Raw genomic sequence first — 16,611 nt, 5'->3', positions numbered from 1 at the left:
ATTGTTCCAACAAACATCAGGCAATTTTACAATGCGTATGCAAGTCTGAAAGCTCTCCAATTTTCAACTATGTAAAACCAGCTCACCCCAAAGCTTTTTTAGTTCTGAATTGCTTACTTCTTTTCTTACAGCACTGTCACTGCTTAAGAATTAAATGGTACCCCCTAGAAGAAAAAAGGTGAGACTTCTTTTTGTAATGAATTAAAATCACAAATATTTTATTGGTATGTTTACAAATATTTTAGTATGTTTACATTGTCTGAGCCAAAATGTTGCTATTTTAAATGACCACAGAAAATGAAATATAGAATTGTTTTACACAGCTACACAAAACAATTAAAAAAAAAAATCCTTTTAACATTATTTCAGTACATACAACATTCTTTTGCTAAGCCAGCTACATGTTGATTAAGAGCTGTCTGGGACACTTAAACACCACAGCTCATAGCAGATGCTCCATAACCATCACATTTTGCATTTGATTCTCTGAAGTGCAGTACCAGTGTATCAGTTGAGTCCACTCAGTTCAAAATACCCTCTCTTAAGTCCAAGAGAGCTGTATGCAAGCAAAATTCAGAGCAGCTGGGGAAGTAAAATCTGTCTGAAGGCCAAAACACAGAGAAGTGATGTAGTTACTTACAAGTTTGGTTTTTCATCTTAAGCCATGCTGTGTCAACTCTTCAGGCCATTGGGACAGATGATTCTTCTTACTCTGTCACATCACTCTGGGCAAGCACATTGAACTCCTATAAAGATGCATGTGCCTCTGCACAGTTGTTCTGCTACCTGTGACCCCCTGTTTAAGGCTTAAATGGCCTTAGACTACCTGGTTTACCCCTGCGAGCAGATCTTTTTTTCCTAACTTTTCTAAACAACTCCTTGTCCAAGGTAGCACATCAGCTAGGTTTTTGAAAGAATACTATTGCTGTGCCCTAATTCTGTTCCAACCGAATTAGTTAAACATTCATCGATTTCAGTGAATGGAGGAATAGAGCTGTACTGAAGACTTGAGAAAATGCCTGTGTTCAGTATTGAGATTTAATCTCAGCTAGAACTGTTTAAGAGCAGAAAATACAAGAAGTCTACTAATATGTATATATTAACTCCAAAGTGGACAGTATATTTGCAAAACCTATATGTCTGACTGAGAGGACTTGTCTTAAAGAATTAGTCCATGAAAAAAAATGAAAAATGTTACACAGTTGCCAATAAAACAGTTATATTTTAAATAAAAATAACAATAATATATATGTACAATAGTGTAATGCTATAACTCGATGAAAATAATACTGATCAGTATCAAACTTAGTATTTAATTGATTATCCATCCTTAACAGATGAAATGCATTTCACGGAAATAGATGCAGGCAAGGTAAAGTGAAGTGATATTCATGGCTTACCATGAGTAAGTTACCGCGAAAGTTCGTGTAAAAATGCAAAGAACGAAACTTTAAATAGATTTATATTTATAAAAGTTCAGCATTGTAGCAGTTGGGTGCATGTGTTGCAGAAAGATGGCAAGAGCAACCTAACGGTAGACAACATATACACTTGCATACACACTCACACGCACAAACACAATATGTGCCCATGCTCAAATGCATGTGCATTGGTCCTCAGCTTGATTATAAAAGAATACCCTTACTAGCTTTTGATGGGGGAAATACCAGGAATGGGGTTCACCTCTCCTGTTTTTTAGCTGTCTGAAAGGTAGCTGCAGCTACGTAAAGTCAGATGAGATGACACCTACCTAAGGTTAACATCAACTGAACATTTTAATGAAAACTGCTTTCACCCTGAGCATATTTAAGGCACTTTATTAAAAAAATCTGAAGTTAATAGAAACTGGGAAAAAAAAAGTAAAAATCCTTACATGTGAAATTTGGAAATTTAAAAAAAATAAAAATTCCTGAGTCTTGATAAATATTTTTATTACAATAAAATACCATGACTATTGAAAACATGTCTTTTATAAAAGCATGTTACATGACATTTTTTTCTTGAAAAACTCATGCTTTAATGCACAAAATATGTTAATAAGTCTTTGGGGACATCTGTAACAAATTAATAGGAAATTAAAAGCCAAAGAATGCCCTGTCATGTATGTACAAAACATGCATTGCTCCCGGCAACACACATCATGTTTACTACAGGCATCTTTACCTTTCTGTCTTCTTGCAGGGTCCTGCCCGTATTTTAATACTTTACAATTATTTATGCTTCACTAAACTATTTACAGAAGCAGAAACTAATCACACATCTTCTTAAGCCCATAAACACAGGACTACAGAAACGACTGCACAACATAGTACTGTTCTCTACAAGTACAGTTTGTGAATAATTTTCTTTATGAAGATTTAAATGAAAATAGAAGTTCAAATTCTCCCTGTTTTCCTTGGGTACATTTTTTTGTACCTGCTATTTTCAGAAGATTTTGCCCCAAGACAGTATTTGTATTGTAAAAACAGTTGTAAATTGCTGCAAAAGTGTCTCAAGTAAAGAACCACAATGCTCGTGAATGCCCACTGTTTACACAGGATACAATCAATTCATTTTCAGTTCAAAATAGTTGATTTCCAATACTAGCCATCATCTGTATGGTTCTAGTAGTATTAATTTTTACTTTTGGTATATTTTTCTTTCCTCCACTGTCTTTAAATACAAATAACATGGAAACAGTGATATGGACCATACCCAGAGTGCTGCCAAATGCAATGAACATGCACAGTGGTTACAGAATGGTATTTATAGAGGGCACAGGAGGTTCTTTCTAACACTAATAGGTAAAAACAATAATCAGAGTGAAATGCACTTGTGATTTAACTGTGTCCTTTAATATTTTCATTAGCTATGTCTAAAATATCCCTGACAAAATTCCACTTTTTTTACATTCAACTTCTATTACAATGTATTTCATGTTTTATTTTAAAAAATCCCACAACAGTGATGGTGGTTAATCTGCTTTATAAAAGATAATACACTAAGTTATATATAATAATGGCTTTGATCCAATTAACATTATATTATACTGCTTAGTAATTACTGTGACTTCAGTTCCTACAACTGTTATAGTGAATACAAACGATCGTTTAATGCACAGGAAGCGGGTTTCATTTGGAAGTGCTGATTCAAAAGTATTCAAGTGCTAACAATGACTTGTTCTTTCTGCATTTTTCTTCATGTTCCATAAATGATGATTTTATAAATATCTGCGCTTTTCAATGTGACACAATTTTGGGCAACTTCTTTTAATGTTCTTTTTCCGTGCAAACACAGAACTGGATTTTTCTAAACGTTACTATCTCATTAAAAGTAATTGCCACTTTTACTTAAAAAGGCACCAGCATTAATGTAGGAGAACATATATTTTATGCTTGTTTTACGAAGAGCTGTACTTGTTACTGGAGCGGAAATTATCATATCCGTGATCATTAGCTTTGAACTTTAGGCAGGACTGCCTTTCCTCCAGGGACAACAGATCTTTGGATTGGCACCAGCAACACAAGCATGACTGTTAAAATAAAAGAAATAAACATTTTACATCATTTTGTCTTGCACATGTGGCAAACGCACTGAAAAGCTGCCCTTCTGCAGTGGTACAGTAGGAAATGGCAAATGTACGAGCTGCCATTTTCAGATTACAATGTGAGCAAACAAACAAGGTTAAGCCCACATTGCTCAAATGGTCACTATTGTGATGCCCCATTAGCAACCTGAGTGATGAAGGGCAGGAAGAGTTATATTGAGTTACATATATTAATAATAGCCACACACATGTCACTTCAAGTCTAGTTTGTATCTGTAAATGCATCTGAAAATAAAATCATGACTCCTTGTCCTTTCTCTGATAATTTTTCTTGGGAAAAATGTATGCTCTGTAATCTACACTTTCTAGGCAAGATGCTATTTATTTGATTTTGTTTTCTTTTTTGAGGGGAGAAAAAGAAAACCAAATAGGAGAGTGGTGAAAACCCACACACAGTTTATACATTTACTAGATATACTGCAGACCTTTTGCTGATGCTACTGACTGGTTTTGGGTGCTGCAAGTCCATCTGGGATCCTGCATACTCACTTCCTTCCATGCTCAGGAAGCTAGAGATCTCTTACATGCTCCCAGCTCCAGTGATTCTTTCAATGTAGACAGGGAAGGCAAGACTGACAATAAAGCCTCTCCAACATGTGCTGTCACAGTTATTTGGGAAATACACTAATGCTACTAGATGTAGAGCTGATTGGTTTCTGATGGAAATATATAGTCAGGAAGGAATTCAACACAGCCAGGTAATAAGCCTAGCAGTGGCCAACAGTTAAATGCCTGGCAAGAAAAGAAAAATCTAAGAATTTGTGGTAGACAATGTAGTAACCCTGATACAGTGTATGAAGACATCAGGGGCCATAAGAATAAAAAATCTGGACATGAAGGTGGAAAGACAGATGGGCTGCAATCCGCATGTGATCCAAAGCCTTAAATCTTGTGTGAAGAATTAAGGCCCAGGACTGTTCATGTAAACCAACAGAAAACTACAAACAGGCCTGTCTCAAAATGTTGGCATTGGAAAAGGATAGGTGGATACTTGCACCCTCTGCCTTACCTAACTGCATCCATCAGGATGGGAGGAACCTGGGGTCAGCACTCTCCCTGTTGGGTTGCAGAGGATATGGCTAAGTGAATCTCTGCAGCTCAGTCTGAGTCTGCTTTGTCAGTGCTCTACAAGTGGCTGGGTGCCAACTGGGTGTCAGGAAGTGATGTACCACTGATTAGCATGGTGCCAAAAGGGTTTATTACACACTCCACTCTTTTGCTTTCTTTTTTGTCTCTATGAATCCTTAATTCCTTTCTATGTAGCTTCAACAGGGAGAGAATACCTACAATAACCCTGTTAAAATTTAAAGTCAAATTTAATGACCATTTAAGACACTTTTGCATGCTAAGGAATGAATTTTACTGCTGACATCATCTTTTAACCAGAGGAGCAGCTCTCAGCAGCTTCTTACCTTAAAGCAGTTTTGGAATCTTTTGCTCACCAAATACAGAGCTATCGGATTGATGCAGGAATTCAGTGAAGCCATGTTAATACCAATGTAGTCCATCACAAGAAAAAAGCTGTGTGAAAATTAAAGTGAGACACTTCTCATTTTTCTCTGAAAAGGCTTAATAGAGGTTTACAACTATGAAAATTTGACTCGGCTTCACTCAACCAAGACTAGCTAAAGTAATAAGGGGTTTATATCAGCAGGATTAACTCATGGAGGTAATAGTTGTGCTCAATAATTATGTTTAACCAGTAAGATCATTCTCATGAAAGTAATTTCAGAAGATCCAACCACCGTAGCTCGTGGGAGGAAATATTCACAAGGTTTTCTTCACAGATTTAATCCTCGCTGTTCTGCTGAAAGGGAAATGGGGATAGAAATTCCCCCTCCACCCTCATAGTGCCACAAGACAGTAGGACAGCCCCAGAAGGGATCAGGAGGAAGACAGGGCAAACAGGGGGATTCCTCATAGTTTTCTGACTTTGCTACTGGATCAAAACCAGAGTGTCTGGATGAAGTAGCAGGAAAAACTTCAGACACACAGAGTAATCTAGTTAATTAGGAAATCCAAAAAATCTTACGTAAAATGCCATCAGTGCACAGACATTTTATTTCTGCAATCTCACCTTAAAAGTTCACATCTGTTGGGGTCTTTCTGATCATAAATAGTGAGTTTCAATATTCTGCTTAAGTGAAGTGGGAGCCAACACAAGGCAAAAACAAGTACCAGACAGAACACAGTTTTGGCCACCTCACGTCTCTGAAAAAGAAAATTGGACAGAATAGTTATAGTTTCTGTTTCTTAATTGCTGTTGTCTTTTAATATCCAATGTTCAATAAACAAAATAAAAACACTATCAAAACACAGGAGTTCGGAGAACATCAAATACCTTATTTTCTTGGAATGTGTACTCAATCTTTTCTATTGTTTTAGATGTCTTGCGCTGATTCTTTGTATATCCAATTTTAAAAAGTATGAGTAATAATATGTTTGTGCCTGGTGCACTACTAACTTGGATTGTATTTTGGCATGTGTTTGTTTCCTGATAACATATACTGCTAACCTCACTATAGTTCAGCATGAAATGGCTTCAAAATAGTTAACAGGTTTAGAGGACAACTTCAGTTTTCATTACAAAATATTCAGCTCTCACTATTGTGAAGAAATAAAAACTATAAAACATGAAGGATTAACATCAAACAAGAAAAAAAAAACATTAACCACCAGTTTTGTGATTGAAACTTAAAATCTTAGGTTTCTGAGGGCTCTGATATATATATATTAATATATGTATCTAAGAGCTCAGCAACATCACTACTAGGGAACTTCTTACTAATAATCTTGAAGTCACCATACAGGAACAGAATAATTAAGTGAAGGTAAAGCCATTAAAGGTATTATTGTTAACCTCTCTACAGACAGCAGAGGTCAGGGATAATTTTTTACCTGTTTTAAGTGGTCGTTTAAAGCAATCTGCATCCCGCTTTTCTTTCGTAACATCTCACAGGTCATAAGAGTATAGAAAAATGCTGTAATAGCCAGTGGCAAACAGAAGTAAAAGCTGAACAGCCACCAGTCTTTAGCTTGCTTGTAAAACTACAAAGAAAACAAAACCAAAGTTATTGTTAGGAGCTGAATGCTAAGCATTTTGGAAAGTATGCTATAACTAGCTGGTCAGTCTGTCCAGAAAAGCATCTCTATAAGGTGTAGGTTACAGATAAGAAAACAAGACAAGTATTATGCCCAAAGCCCAAAAAAAGATAAAGCTTCTGAGTGCTCTTCTTTTAATCAATATAATTCAGGAATTTGTCAGTATTTCATTTGAACGTTACATTCACCTACACTTGTACAAATTACAATCCATGCAGCACTACGAAAATGGAAGGAACTGTTCTGGAGATTTTGTAAATGTCAGTGTCTTACCATCATAAAGGATGTTTTCTGTGTGGGGTGAAGCAAGCAGATTCTAAGATCTTTTCCTCTGTACTCCATCGTAATCATGTCAAATGCAATAGCTTCTGGAACAGCCAGTATCACCGACAAAACCCAGATCAGTACAATTTCAACAGCAGTCCACTTTGGCACTCCAATTCCTTTAATGCGACTCCAAGAAGCAACTGCTCGGTACCTGAAGCAACAGCACACATTTGCAAAAAATAAACTTGGTTTAACTGGCAACCCCACTTATTCATGTTGTGTCAGCACAGCAGAAAGGCAAATTTCAGCCCACATTGAAAAGCAATTAAGAGAGTTTGATGAAAAATAGGTCTCACCTATCTATACTGAGGGCACACAAACTCAGCACTGTGATGCCCACTGATGCCTTTTGAATGAAGGGTACTAATTTGCACATTTCAACACCAAAGGGCCAGTCCTCTGCAAGTAGCTGTGAAAAGAAAATAACAGTTAGAAATAAACTGGTTTTAAAAAATAATTCCTAAAGCTGAAACATAGACCTTTGTCTTGACTTTTTTTTCTGCCGTGTAAAACTTAGTCAAGAACTGCCTTTTGAGAAGGGAGTTTCCAATGTGTGTCCTAAAAACTAGCCAGTAGCTTTACAGTTACTCGCTGGCTGGGCAAGAATATGCATAAAAGCTTAGTCCTGACTTCTTAAGCCCCACGAACTCCACTTATTTTGCTTCCAACTTCACCATTCCAGTGTTCATGTGCTTTTCTTATGTGTTCAAGTAACTCTCCATTTACTAGAAATACAGAAAATTACTTAAGGCTGAGCAGAACAGGGCAATGTCAACAAGGGCACATCTGGAGTGGGGTTTATTTGAAGCTTGGTGTCTAGGCTCCATCAGCTAAGAAGTCAGGAAATGCTGGAGAGAAATGAATCCCATAGTTCTTAGCTGACCATCTGATAATGAAAGAAGGGACCTACTGGATACTAAGGGAGGCTAAACAGCTTGTTGGATATTAATATTTAGCAGAAGGTAATGATAGATCATCTCTGAATCACTCACTGAAGATCTTCACTGACCAGTTTTTTCAATGATTCTTTATTACAATACTGAAAGGACTACCTGAGCATTAAGCATACTTGTAAGTGCTACAGAATAAAAGAGCTCAATGATTTCAGATTGATTCAACTGCACTTTAGGTTATACACTTTAATGGAAATCTGTCACATCCCATTTTACATTTTAGCAGTACGCTTTATCTGATTTAGGGGACGAGACTTACTGGACACAGCAAGCACCTTCCTAGCAGCTGATGCTATGAACTGTTCGCCTGTTCGCTTCACTTCAGAAACATTTAAGCTTTGTACTCTGCTGTGAGCTCAATATAAGGGCTCAAATACATCACAGCAGAAGCCAAATATTCCAGTTCCTCATAAAAAGAAGACTCTTTAGAACAGAGGTTATGCCAAGAAATAGTCGCAATCATTATATATGAAACTTTCCGAGTTTCTGTAATTAGTTAACATTATCTAAGGGCATTTCTGTTTTTCGTAACTTTGTTTAAATGAGGTCTTTTGGATCTGTTGCAGATTGTGGGCTACAAAATGGAAAAGGAGAGTTAAGAACAATAACTATCCAAAAGATGATTGCAAAATCCTTTCCTTGGCTCAGGTCTCCTCAGACATCTTAGAAGGCAAAAATATGGAAAAGAAGAAGAAAGAAAAATGGTAACTACCCAAAAAGAGATTGCAAAATTTTCCCTTGGCTCAGGTCTCCTCAGATATCTCATTTAATATTGATGTAGTAGAAGAAGAAATAGGTCATCATACTGTATAGATTCTGCTGGGGACCAAAATGACTGAAGACTGGTAGCCACGGAGTTGCCTGCTAACATTGACTTGGTTCAGCAAATTCCTTTAGCACACATACACATGCATCCCAGAATAAACAATTACACAGTCAACAGTTTTTTTAAAGCCTTGATAATAACTTAACTATAATTTTATTTTAACATGAAGAAAGGTAAGTACACTTCATGACAATGTGCTTTTGGAAATCCCAATAAAATGCCCACCAGTATTTTTAGATACCAGAATACCTTTCAAAATCTGCCTTAGTCCTATGCCAAAATGAGAACTTCTATTTCTTCAATGATCTACTCAAGTAAGACAAAGAGTATAATGCTTCTGCAGAAATGAAGCAGAAATATAAATTCTAGGTATTTTTTTTTCTTGAGACTCTTATGGAAAGTAATAAAGCAGAGGAAGTAGGGATGAGGTTGTAATAACCATACGATAACTTTTTCTTTATGTGATGTGAGAAAAATAACTCAATCTGTAATCAAAGTATTTCAGTAAAGCCTCTCCCTAAGCCTTCTTCTGAATTGCTGTAAGGGGGCGATAGCAACAAACTACTATTAAAATTGCTATGTGAATCATTACAGGTGTTCTAAATGTACACTTTACATAACCTGATGACACCTGGTCTCATTTAATTTATATCAATCAGGCAGGGAGCCTCCAGCCTACCACACATAATTGCTATAGAAATCAAAGACTTGGTAGCAAGTACATTTTATACTTGTTTATAGTATCTGTTGTCTATTGTACATGTGTACATATTAAACCAGAGATGACTCATTAAAAAAGCACTTCAGAATCAAAATGTATTTTTTTCTTCATTGAACTGAAATTAAGACCTTTGTTCAAACTTCTGTTGGCAGATTCTGTTGAAGACTTTCAGCTACAACTAGCTGGTGTACATGCCAAGACACTCCCTCATCTCTCTTCCCTAAAATCACAACAGCTCAGCCACAGGTTGGAGATTTCCCTGAACTAATGCTTATCTCTCAGGTGCAGACAGTCACACCTGTGCTCCAAGCTGACTGGATTTGAGCCAGCTCCAGCTTGGAAGCCATATGGCTGGATTAGCATAGCACTGTGCATGAGTGAATGTGGTCAACTGAGAGAAAGGGTGCATTAGCTTGGGTTTAGCATAACATCAAAATATGACTTGCTAGCTTAAATCAGGAACAGGATGGACACACAGCTGTCTGCATTGGATTGGAAAAAAAAGTCTCCATTATCTTTTCCAGCTGATGTATATATATATATACTTGAGCATTTTAATGCATGAGTCACAAGTCTCTCTATCATGGTATTGCAAGCAGCTAATGATATGCTTGCAGCAAAAGCCTGAAAATGTTAAGAAAGTAAAAGGGGAAAAAAACAGAATATTTTAATTCCTGAACTATGCTTCTTTGTTGTTTCTGCTTGTCCTGTGGATTGCCATCTCCTTAAAACACTGCCTTAAAGTACTGTGAAAAATCACTGTATTCAGGAGCATCATATTTGTGGGCAAGAGCCATGATTCTTCCTAGTGAAGTACAGACGCATCCTAATGCGATTTTGCATGGGTAAAAGGGTTTTCTTATAATTCATAATAGGGTATCTATACAAAGAGTGCCACTTCACAAATGACTTAGAGCCATGAGATACTGCCAAGTGGCAGCAAAGAGAAAAATAATGTTGTGTTTTCATGAGTAAAATGCCAAGAGAAGTTTACCACTGTCTGTATTCCGAATGACCTTTTCCAATGTTTTATAGTCACTTAGTGGCTGAAGTTTTAACTCCTAAACCACAGAGATGTGCTGAAGATGAAATGAAATAGAACAAAGGGAAAGGGAATACACTGCAGAATGAAGTGAAATCATGCTTAAAAGAAGCAATAACTCTGATGCACTCCTACAGACAACACTTTTCTCAGACCAGAGATCCAAGCCTAACCTGATGTAAAAGCTGCACAGCTATGAAAGCAGCCCCAAGAGATGGTGTGACTCAGAGACACACCTGTGAATTACAATTCCTGCCCTGCTTCCTTTTGGTTGTGCAAGAACAAAAAGATATTCATAATCTGCTGCCACAATATGCCAACATAGGAGCACAATATGCTGCTTTCAATAGCTCAGCTGCTGTGGCCACCAGCCACAAGGCTGATGCCATGGCTCCATTCCACAACTGTTGACTTGCTACAGTCAGACATGAAGAAGTAGTAAAGTGTGCACTTACATCGATGTTCTAGTGCTGAGCCATGAATGCATGTGAAACAGAGCAGGAATTCCTATTTCCTCCTAGCTGTGTGTTTGCAGCAAGCCTAGTTCACAGGGTAAGAAGACTCAATCTTCATGAATGCAGCGCTCCACAGGAAATCAGACGTGCAACTGTACACCCTATACACAAGCAACATTTTTTTCCATGTGTCTGTGAAATGACTGGCAGGTTTTCACCTGATACTTTTTGAGATGGGGAGGTCATGAAGATAGATAAAATATTTTTTAGTATTTCATAGGAGCAAGCATTTCTTAAAACAGGAAATTTGCCCAGGAAATTAATCTTGTAGTCAGGGATAAGTCAGACTTTACAAAACTTATTAATATTTAACAATAATTATGATGTCAGGGGGGGGATATTCACTCTAGACAAGAAAATACATTTCCTAGTTAAGCTGAGAACGTTTTATGTGTTTAGAATAGAAGTGTAAACCCATGTTTTTAATTAGTAACTTCTGCTTTGAACATTTTTTTAAGTGCTTAATTAAGATAAAGGAATATCATACAGACATATTGAAAATTACTGAAACCTCATAATGTGTTGCTGAAGTAAAATAATTCTGTGATTTCACAATCACGGTTATAGGACAGCAACAAAAATAAGCATTAAGAAAGCCACACTGGTGTCAGACTGGGAAGCATAAACACAGGATAGAAAAAAGAAAACAACCCTAATAACCCAAATAAGGTGAAAACTTTGTTTTGAAATTTGTCACATGCATCTTTTAACTGAATGTATACACAGCAAATATACATGTAGTAACAAAAAATAGATTTACAAAGCTGTACTGACATCAACTGACATGCTTCAGTTTGGAAACTCATCATGAAAACTATATATGTGTACTTTTAACAACACATTGACATTTCCACTACTTCATCAATTGGACTTCAGAATAGATTGTTCCCATCTAACTACATAACAGTTACCCCCCATTGCCTGTGAAGTCTAGACAGATTCCTCCTCTGGACAATTCTTTCTTTCTTAAGTGCCTGTACGTTGCACTTGTTGACCATAAAAGGATCCTAAGCAAAACAAGACTTCTAGTTTAACGTGGTTAGAGATCAATAAATTTTGTGTAGGAAATTCTGAGATGAACTTTGTAAGACCTCAAGTAAGTGGTTCAGATGTTGACAGAAAGGAAAGAATACATTTCTCCCCGTAAAATGGCTGTTATCTTTAACATCAGAGGAACCAGTGGCCGAGAGTTGTCATATGGAGTAGTAACAACGTTTTCTAAAGGTAAGTACTTTGACTTTCTTGGAAATTTGGGCAAAGATTGGCTTTATCATGATGCATGCCCTATAGGTATTTGAATTACAAGTTAGTAAAGCCATCACAAAGACATTTCCATATGAATCTCACCCTTTTTAAGAGCACAGCTGGATTAACAAAGGGGCCTGTTCACACCTTTCTGGAATATGTAGTCCCTGACCTAGTTTTATATTTCCAGTGCTTATTAATGCTTTATGTTAACAGTATTTTTTTATGTAATCCCTAAAATACATTACTGGGGAAAAAAAAAAAAATACATCATTGCCTTGATAAAAAAACCCCACAGACAACAAGGCCATTTACTTTGGTCTTTGCTAATTGGCTTGGATAAAGACAAGGTTTTGTTCCTTCCCTCGTTCTTTTTTTTTCCTCTGCTCTGAGATAAAGGAAGCTGTGACAGTATTTCCAAGCAGATATGCTTCCTCAGTCATCTGTGTCATAGCAAATTGATAAAGTTCTGAAAGCCACAAAAAAGTGTACAAAGGATAGATTGTTCCCCCGTTAAAAATCCACTGGAACATGACAATAAATTTGACTTAATATAAGAGATAAATATTACAAAGTGAGAGAGATGTCATCTATGTATCAGAAGAAAAAGCATGTTATTATATTATTTGAATACAGCTTTTTAAAGTCTATGTTCCTATCTCATTACGCATACATGCATGAGGGGCAGAGCTAATGTAAGTTTGGAATTTCCAATCTTATGTTATTTTAGTGTTTCACATGCAGGAGTCACCAACTTTACTGATCTGGGAAAAAGAGCATAAGCCTTCCAGAACTGCAGATCTGTACTGTCAGGTACACAAGCTGCCACTGTCTTGTTTTCCAAAGACTAAGTGCAGAGAAGGACATAAAAAGTTCACCAACCACCTACTCTATCCTTCTGCTCCTCGTGTCCACACCTTTAATTGCTGTCTCAAATTAACAAAAACATGCTTACTTAAGTCTGTTCAGTGAAGCAGTTGACTAGGCATAGGACCACCTTCACATCCAATTAGCAGCAATTTTGCAAAGCCTCCACACTGCTACAGCATTCTGTACTGCATAATGATTGTCTCAAGACTTTTCTTAGCATCTTATATATTGGATTGCATGTGCTTCCCAATCTGGCTAACACCTGCTTTACCTCAGAGCCCCACAATATAAGAGATGTAAATTTCCATTTGTTATGTTTTTTTCAGCTACTCACATATTCACTTAAATAGTCACAGAGACATCTTCTTAAGTTATCACTTTAAATAGCTAACAAAATGCTGCTCCAAGTGAGAACTCTGTGTTCTCTCATGTGTATCTGTCTGGAAAGCATTCACAGACACTTTCACACTTTCTACTACAAGTGTTATTGAGTAAACTACTGGCATTTTACTAACATGAGGAATTCTCTCACTCTCTTTCACGCAGCTGCTGTCTGAGGATCTGGTAGCTATTTTGAAGATTTGGTTCATCCAGTTTTAAAATGTCTCAAATTGCAAGTTACAACTGTTTAGTATACTTGATTTACAAACTTTTATTCTTCCCCTGCTGCTGGGTGATCATAGCCAGCTTTACATTGCACTACTGCATCCTCTCTCATAACAGCGCTCTGCGGGTGGAATTAAATGGGATGTAGAGTGGATAAAAAGTTACCATAAACTCAAACCACATACAAACTCTTATTTTTGATTAAAAAACATAATGTCTAATGTTGGGGAAGGTGGGAGGTGGTTTATTTATAACTCACATCTATTCAATAGTCCTGTTTTAAAAAAGCAAATATTTCACTATTGTAAGGGATAATACAAATTTAATATAGGATCTTCATTTAAGATGAGTAGCAGCGTGGGAGATTTAGCATCTGAGAGCTATTGCTTAGCTCTCAGCATTATCAATAGCATAATAAATATCCCGGACTTGCAACTGGTAGCATATTTATCAGTTTGCAATCTGATGGTTTATTCCTCCCCCTCCAACCTACCTACTCAGAATGATACACTTGATGACATTAAATCAAGATAAGCACGGTCATATATCATTGCATGCTATGATTAATTTAATTTTGAAATAGTGTCACCGAGATTGCAAAGTCCTGTACTGAGCCATTGTCATTGAATCAATCAGTTGGACTTTCCTGAGAACAGATGAAAAATCTTTTTGTTCAATACCTTTTTTTCACAAAAAAAGTACATTTTTTAAAAACAGTGTAAAGTATTTTGTTTCATAAATTCCACTCTCAGATGAGACCACATTCTCACAAATGAATATGATAAATATATAGCATAGAAAATATTGAAACTCTAAACTGAGGAAACTGTCGTGTAATCCAAATTATCTGGCTGGCGAATTTAACAGTTATGATGTTCCCTGCTTTGTAATACTTCAGTACTTTAAAAGGATAAAGATACAGGATTCTACCATTTCAGCAGCTTCTGAGAGTAACCACTAGGGATAGACTAAATTCAGACCCACTCCCTTCAACATATTTTTTTCCAGAGCTAAAAGTAACAAACCCCAGAGTTTAAACACATGCATATGAAGTGAGGAGATGACAGGTGAAGGTTCTCATGCTCACTTCAAACAGTAACTGATGAGGACACTCAGACTGTAAACTTTCAAGGCAGGTGTCTCGTTATTTGCAGCATCCCTCCTAAGAGTGCTGATCCTAACCAGAGGCTGGATTCAACACCACGGCCTGCACAAGCTTGGTAGACAAGACAGAAGTTGTTCTCCTTCTGTGGCAAGCCTCACCATGCCAAAGGTCAGAGTAACGAAGGTGCAAGGACAGTTGTTGTGGTGCACTCCCTCTCAGCTGTCCATGCTGCATCACTGGCGAACAGGGGAAAGCTCACAGCTCAGGAGAGCATCATGCTTCACAACCGCGAGATGTATAGAACAAATCGCTCTGTTGAATGATCTTTGTAGCTCTTGAGTAAAGGCCCCATGCCAACAGCGACTGTAGGGACCCAAGTTAAGTATTACTACTAAGCATGCCCCAGCTGAGCAGCAGGGACCGAGCGGTACTCAGAGGAAAGAGTCGTCTGTGCCCTCCCCTCCATTCCTCGGGAGAAAGGAGGGAAGCAACGCATCCATCGCGCATTTATCTATTGCATTCATCACCTTTATCTCCGGGACAACACCTGTCTCCAGGTGACTTGCAGAGCCTGGTCTCTGCAAGTTACCTCTGCCACATTCCCAGCTTGGACCGCTGAGAGGGCTAGGACTGGGGCACGAGAGAGGGTGCCATTTGGGACAACATCTTACCACAACACCACCCTCTGTCATCACCTTTTTGGCATGACGTGAAGTCCCGCAGGTTTTCCAGCCAGAGAAGGGGCGCGTTTGCCCTCGGCCCCCGCGGTGGTGCCCGGTACCTGCCGGGAAGGTCCAAGAACAGGTCCGGACCCACTCCGGGCTCCCCCTCACCTTGTAGACGTTGATGGGGATGTCAATGATGATGTGGAGTAGGTCGCCCAGAGCCAGGCTGGCGATGAGGATGTTGGGGCCGTTCCTCATGCACTTGTTCTTATAGATGATCCGCAGCAGCGTGGAATTGCCGATGATGCCCAGCACGAAGACAAGGCAGGACACCACCGTGTTGATGTACTTGAAAGTCTCCTTAATCTCCGTCTGACCGGTGCACATGGGGGGCGAGGCCGAACGCGGCCGCCCGCCAGCCGCCCCACCGCCCCTGGGTAGCGCGGCCGGGCGGGAGGCATTAAGCTCGGCGCCCCTCACCGCAGGGGTCCCGGACGTCGGGCTCTGCCCGCCCGGGCCTGACGAGCGCACGGACGCGTCGCCCTCGGCGGCGGCGCGGCAGCCGAGGAGCAAGAGCAGGAGGAGGGCGGGCAGCCGCCACGGCCGGGTAGCGGGCATAGCGCTGCGGCACGGCTGATCCCCCGCCGGGCGACCGCCGTCGTCAGCGCCGACCTGCGCGGAGAGAAGGGACCGGGCGTCAGCCGTGGGGACAGCGAGCCCAGGAAGGCGCCGGTACCCGGGGACGGAGCCGGGGCGCTGCCTGCCACCGGGCGGGGACTGGCGGCGGGGCTGGCGGTGCAGCCGGCAGAGCAGCGCTGGGGCGAAAAGCCCCCTCCAGCAGGAGACCTGCTTAGCGCCGCCGCGCTCTGCCACCCGCTCCTCTCCCCCTCACCTCGCGGAGCTGAGCGGAACCGATCCTGCCCGCCCGCAGCCTCCGGGGCTCTGCCTGCTGAGCGAAGGAGACGCACCCCGCCGGCTGCCTTGCCCCAGGCTCTAGCTGGCTGCTCCTCTCCGTGTCACCGAGGCCGGCTGACGCCGCTCTCCGGCG

General features: G+C 39.4%; 1 protein-coding gene across 2 annotated transcripts; it reads right to left on the bottom strand.

The window, feature by feature from the left end:
• Nucleotides 1–201: 201 nt before the first annotated feature.
• Nucleotides 202–16,360, bottom strand: EDNRB (endothelin receptor type B). Of its 2 annotated transcripts, XM_061367713.1 has the most exons (7): nucleotides 15,732–16,360; nucleotides 7,312–7,424; nucleotides 6,962–7,166; nucleotides 6,485–6,634; nucleotides 5,664–5,797; nucleotides 4,999–5,107; nucleotides 202–3,511 (listed from the first exon to the last, which is right to left on the bottom strand). In XM_061367713.1, exons 1-7 carry the CDS (start codon nucleotides 16,179–16,181, stop codon nucleotides 3,380–3,382), a joined length of 1,293 nt encoding a protein of 430 aa, XP_061223697.1. In that variant the 5' UTR covers nucleotides 16,182–16,360; the 3' UTR covers nucleotides 202–3,379. The 2 variants fall into 2 exon arrangements, with proteins under 2 accessions (XP_061223697.1, XP_061223698.1); XM_061367714.1 differs by lacking the exon at nucleotides 6,485–6,634.
• Between the last annotated feature and the right edge of the window lie 251 nt (nucleotides 16,361–16,611).

Source organism: Neopsephotus bourkii, unplaced genomic scaffold, assembly GCF_033783945.1.
Source record: "Neopsephotus bourkii isolate Nb327-2 ecotype Australia unplaced genomic scaffold, CSIRO-AGI_Nbou_v1 NB_1394, whole genome shotgun sequence".
NCBI lineage: Eukaryota > Metazoa > Chordata > Aves > Psittaciformes > Psittacidae > Neopsephotus > Neopsephotus bourkii.
This window is presented reverse-complemented; position numbering and strand designations above follow the sequence as displayed.